Source organism: Podarcis melisellensis, assembly GCF_964234715.1.
Source record: "Podarcis melisellensis genome assembly, chromosome: 17".
Lineage (NCBI taxonomy): Eukaryota > Metazoa > Chordata > Lepidosauria > Squamata > Lacertidae > Podarcis > Podarcis melisellensis.
The window spans coordinates 10465896-10471994 of NC_138534.1; the positions used below are offsets into that span (position 1 = coordinate 10465896).

A 6099-nucleotide genomic window follows, 5' to 3' on the forward strand; every position below is an offset into this window, starting at 1 on the left:
GGGTTCCCTATCAGTAGGAGAAAATAACAGAGGCCAACCATAGTATATTGAGAAGCAAAGCAGCTAGTAAGCCTGATCCCCACTCACCACATGCAGGAGGGAGAACCCAGAGCAATAGTGTGCAAGCCCTTATATAAAATTTTGAAATTGCCCACCCTGTAGCCCAAGACCACCCCCAAAACATTATACATACATCACAGAAGGAGGCGGTCTACAGCAGAAATCCTGCCTGCCAGGATACCTGATAATTGTCACTGATTGCATTACCTGGGCAGCCTGGCCATTCTTTTGTATGACTATTCTTTGTATGGCTCACCCTATTAATACACAAATACGCCCTTAAGACAGGATTTGCAAGCAAGAAGACAATGGGAAGGCTTTCCCCATTTGCCTCCCTTACTTCAGAGGAATATAGGAGGTCATTGGGAGAGTCAAAATGGCTTCAGGATTGCTCTCCCATACTATTTCAGACACGTGGTTCATATACCACACATATATGTGTGATTTAAGAATATTCTATATTTGAGGCCTTAAAATTCTTATAACAGACTCATCTATCTGCTTACATTTCCAACATATGCTTGACACATTTTTATACATCTTGGCTGGTTTATATGCTGTTAAATACCACCTGTACATCATTTGAAGATAATTTACTCTTAATTTACAAGCAGTGAATTTCATATCCTTTTCCCATAACTTCTCCCAAGAAGCCATATCAATACGATCAGGGACGCGGACTTATAAAAAATATTGGGGGGGCCCGGGAAAGCTCATGAATAATAAATAAGCTCATGAATATGCAAATAAAGTGGCGCCGCCTCCTCGTGAGCGAATAGGGGAGAGCGTGCTGCGCCTATTAATCAGCTCCAAAGGAAATTGGGTGGAGCTTTTGCTCGGGAGGGAGGGCAGGAGGCATGCAGCCCGCCCCTCCCTGTGCATTTTGGGCTGGGGGAGGGGCGGCGATGGCGCTCTGCTGGAGGGGCGCCGGAGATTATTGGGGGGGCGGAGCCCCCCCAAACGAATTTTTGAGGGGGCTCGGGCCCCCTCAAGCCCCATGGAGTCGGCGCCTATGAATACGATGACTTACGTCTTTGACCCACGGAATCATTGTTGACTGCTCTCCTTACATGCTCACATTGATCATCTACAATGGTACCTCAGGTTAAGAACTTAATTCATTCTGGAGGTCCGTTCTTAACCTGAAACTGTTCTTAACCTGAAGCGCCACTTTAGCTAACGGGGCCTCCCGCTGCCACTGCGCCGCACAATTTCTGTTCTCATTCTGAAGCAAAGTTCTTAACCCGAGGTACTATTTCTGGGTTAGTGGAATCTGTAACCTGAAGCATATGTAACCTGAAGCGTCTGTAACCCGAGGTACCACTGTATTTCCTCTTGGCAGTGTGGTGGGGGAAGGAATGTTGTGGTGCCTTCCACGACACTGACCTCTTTTACGTTTGCAGGAACTGCATCGGGCAGAACTTTGCTATGTCGGAGTTGAAGGTGGCCCTGGCCTTGACCCTGCTGAGGTTTGTGGTCAGGCTGGATGAGAGCCAAGCCGTGCGTCGTTTGCCAGCATTAATTCTACGGGCAGAAAATGGACTGTGGCTACAGGTGGAGCCAGTGCGTGCCCAGCAATGATCGGGGAGATGCAGAAGATTTGAAGTCTCTGTTCCAGCGTTTCAGCCTGCACTGTAATGTGCAAAGAGATTTATGGTGGCCAGAGAGCCCTCTGCCTCAAACAACACGGAAGGCATGACTCAATTGTCTTTGCCTCCGAGCCCTCGTTCCCGTCTTGCCTTTGTGACGGCGCTAGCAATAGTTTTGTGCTACATTAAAGATGAAGTGTCTTGACCATAAAATGCAGTTTTGATTTTGCTGTAGATCCCTGACAGATAATGGCATGCACAGAAGATCCGCCGTCTCCCTAGCAGTTTGCTGCACAACTCTGGCCTTAGGGCCTGTCTGGTATCAATAAGAGAATCTACTTCCTGAGTTGTAAAGGAGCACATCTGAAGGCAGGCATTGCAAACAAACTTTGGCTTCGGTTGGAAGAGGCTCCCTTGTTTACACTTCATGTTGGTTGAGTGCTCCCCTTGGTCCTGATCTTGAGAAGACCAGGGCCTCCATCCTTTGGATGACAGAGTGCTAAAAAAAATAAATAGTATAGTCGCTTTGCTTCTTGAAAAATTTGCATGTTCCTTCTCTTTCTATGTAAATTATATTTTTTTATTGATACTTATCAAAAGATATATAACATTCATGCCCATTGCAAAGTATCTTTTTCTAATACACCAGAATAAAATAAATATTTTTAAATCTACACCCTTGTGCAAATTACAGTAAATTGAAACAAAGCATGTTTTCTATGCCACATCGATCAGTTTGTCGAGCACCCACAAAAGATGTTTTGGGCGTGCTTCAGTTATTATGGTGTCGGAAGCCCGCAGCCAATAGAAGGAATGATGCACTCGCCACAATAGATTGAGGTTCTACAAAAGAGAGTTATTCTAGAGCTGGAAAAGAGGTATCCTGACAGTACTGGGATATTGCAGCAGGATCTAGCCCCCTGTCACATATCAAAAGTGGTGAAGAAATTCATGACAGAGCAGCAAATACAGGTACTTGATTGGCCAGGGAATTCCCCGGACGTAAATCCCATTGAGAATTTGTGGGCTATATGCCAATTAACTGAAACTAACAATGAATTTAGTACAGTACTTTATTGTACGCGGGTGGCGCTGTGGGTTAAAGCCTCAGCGCCTAGGGCTTGCCGATCGAAAGGTCGGCGGTTCGAATCCCTGCGCCGGGTGCGCTCCCGTTGCTCGGTCCCAGCGCCTGCCAACCTAGCAGTTCGAAAGCACCCTCGGGTGCAAGTAGATAAATAGGGACCGCTTTCTAGCGGGAAGGTAAACGGCGTTTCCGTGTGCAGCTCTGGCTCGCCAGAGCAGCGATGTCACGCTGGCCACGTGACCCAGAAGTGTCTTCGGACAGCGCTGGCCCCTGGCCTCTTGAGTGAGATGGGCGCACAACCCCAGAGTCTGTCAAGACTGGCCCGTACGGGCAGGGGTACCTTTACCTTATTGTACAAAACTCACATATACATGTACAAAATTCAGATATATGTACATTAGTAATGGATATGACCTCCGCTATTTTTATGGAGCATTTGAACACGGTTTGGCATGGAGTCTACTAGTTTCGAACAGCCACTGTTGATGTTCGGATCCCTGTACCACACCTGAATTAGCGCCTGAGTGCGCTTCTCCATAGTCGTACAGTCTACAGCACAGAGGCAACTTTTGCATATATAGCCCACAAATATATAGCAGGCTTCTGACAGCATAATAACTGAAGTATCCCCAAAACATCTTCTTTTGTGGGTGCTTGACAGACTGATCGATGTGGCATAGAAAACATGCTTTGTTTCAATTAATGTGCACAAGGGTGTAACCTAAAAAGGAACAGGAGCAAAAAGAAGATGAAAGAAAAAGAGAGAGTGAAAGACTTCTGGTTCTCTGCCACCTAAATATAGTATTCACTCATTAACATCCAACTATTCTACTTTCTATAAGCCACTATTGTTTCAGTCTTCAAATCCAAGTTCAAAATCATTGACAGTTATTAAGAATCGGAAACGTTTTTGCGTGAAAAAGAAAATATTTCCCTCTTCTGAAGAAGTGAGTGCTAATCCTTAAGTAGCCACAGTCCACACAGAAGATGGAGGTGTCTCCAGGCTGGGGCGATGCCCAAGTTTTGCAAAAGTCCAAAAGACCTTAGAAAAAAACCTACATGGAGGCCACCACAGTACAACCCAAGCACTCTTTGGTGAGAGAACGGCAGCTGAGTTTTAACACAGCAAAAAGCAGGCAGCAAAGAAAAGCATGGAAATATAGGCTGTAAAACCTTTTAAAAGTGCCCACCCCACCTGGCGAGTCCACGAAATGTCGCCTTTTAGAAGTTCTTTCCAAGCTATCTGAGAAGCGCGCTAGCCTTAGCCTTATGAAAACCCATGCCACAAAATAGTTTGGTCTCTATGGTACCGCACAACTGCTTCTTGGAAAATTTGCATGTCCTTCACCTTTGCAAGAAATAAGCACCTTGCAGCACATTTAGTGAAATGCTTGCTGCGTTTGGCATCACTGGGCAAATTCCAAAGGTTCTACACACGTTGTGGTTGAACCTTGGATCAGAAAACAACAGTTTCAATGCCCTGGAGAAAGGATACTGAAATCAATACCAGGGTATTAAGTAGCTTGTTGAGGATTTGATTTAGGTCTAGCTAATGCAGGTCATTTTCTCTTCCTTCTTTGCTTCACAAACAGTTATCTCAGATTCCACTCTGTGTGTAGATTATTAACCCCAGTGTCCCCAGGCCTCCCTTTGAGAAAATATAAATCGATCATTGTCATCTATCCAAGCAATCAGCCTAGCAAAGGGCACCTCTCCACACCCAGAGAGCAAAGGGCAAAGTGGAAGGTGAACGCCTATAGACCCAACATCTTGCTGTTTCTTTTTACAAATCTTTTATCTCCATTTTGCATTGTTGGGGAGTACAATGTGCCTTGCCTCCAAATAAGTCTTGTCTCCAAATAAGTACTGTACATTATTCAACTGAGCACCGGTGTTTGGGTTAAAGGGGCCATTTAATCTTTGCTGTTACCCCTAATGTGTTTTTATGTGGTTGTTGTTGTCGTTTAGTCATGTCCGACTCTTCGTGACCCCATGGACCAGAGCACGCCAGGCACTCCTGTCTTCCACTGCCTCCTGCAGTTTGGTCAGACTCATGCTGGTAGCTTTGAGAACACTGTCCAACCATCTCGTCCTCTGTCGTCCCCTTCTCCTTGTGCCCTCCACCTTTCCCAACATCAGGGTCTTTTCCAGGGAGTCTTCTCTTCTCATGAGGTGGCCAAAGTATTGGAGCCTCAGCTTCAGGATCTGTCCTTCCAGTGAGCACTCAGGGCTGATTTCCTTCAGAATGGATAGGTTTGATCTTCTTGCAATCCATGGGACTCTCAAGAGTCTCCTCTAGCACCACAATTCAAAAGCATCAATTCTTCGGCGATCAGCCTTCTTTATGGTCCAGCTCTCACTTCCATACATCACTACTGGGAAAACCATAGCTTTAATGCGATGTCTCTGCTTTTTAAGTTTTTATGTGGTACCAAATGTTTTATCAGTTGGTAGAGCATGAGACTCTTAACTTCAGGGTCGTGGGTTCAATCCCCACATTGGGCAAGAGATTCCTTGCATTGCCAGGAGTTGGCCCTCAGGGTACCTTCCACCTCTACAGTCCTATGCTTCTAGGAGTACTGTTCTTCTAAATGTCATTTTGCTGTAAGTAATGGGCCTGCCTGCTCCCTAAAATATCACTGGTTTGCTCATTTCTATATATAGGATGCCTACATTCTGCATGGACTGGTATATACTTCTTAATTGTATTTCACTATTAATATACTTCTTCTTAATTGTATTTCAGTTCAACAATTACTTTGATAAAATACATATTTTGTTATGTGCAAATGGCCTTAGATACCTATTAGGTCCATAAATTACCATATAGCATATATTCAACACACACAAAAACAGTGACAATTTGTTGTTGACAAAAGACAGCTGGACATATAAAGGGCCCCATTACCTTCAGTAACTTAGGGCCTCATCAAACCTAAATCCGGCCCTGTATCAGACATAAAACACAGGCACATCTGAGTTCAAACACCGGCATATCTGAACTAAACCACATGCATATAAAGGCGTGCACATCTGTATTAAAGTGTGTGCATATAAACGCGTGCATATCCGAGTTCAAACGCGTGCATATCTGAATTATAGCCCGTGCATATAAACGCGTGCATATCTGAACTGAAACGCGTGCATATCTGAATTAAAGCGTGTGCATATAAACGCGTGCATATCCGAGTTCAAACGCGTGCACATCTGGCCTTAAACACGGGCATATCTGAATCGAAACGCGCGTGCACATCTGGATTAAAGCGCCTGCACATAAACGCGTGCATATCTGAACTGAAAAAATGTGTGCAGCTCCGAGTTGAAGAGCGAGCATCTCTAATTTCAATCCCGCGCCTCTTTGCAACA

At 44.9% G+C, this 6099-nt stretch overlaps 2 protein-coding genes across 5 annotated transcripts in view; one reads left to right on the top strand and one right to left on the bottom strand.

Annotated features, from left to right (window-relative positions):
• CYP4F22 (cytochrome P450 family 4 subfamily F member 22) overlaps positions 1 to 1862 on the top strand; it is a 37628-nt gene extending 35766 nt beyond the window's left edge. For all 3 annotated transcript variants that reach the window (XM_081894337.1, XM_081894338.1, XM_081894339.1), the window contains exon 13: positions 1464 to 1862. In XM_081894337.1, the coding sequence (XP_081750463.1) occupies positions 1464 to 1641 (178 nt within the window). In that variant the 3' untranslated portion in view covers positions 1642 to 1862. The remainder of the gene's footprint in view (positions 1 to 1463) is intronic.
• The window catches only part of RASAL3 (RAS protein activator like 3), a 145917-nt gene that overhangs the window by 132125 nt on the left and 7693 nt on the right, over positions 1 to 6099 (bottom strand). The gene's annotated exons all lie outside the window — the stretch shown is intronic.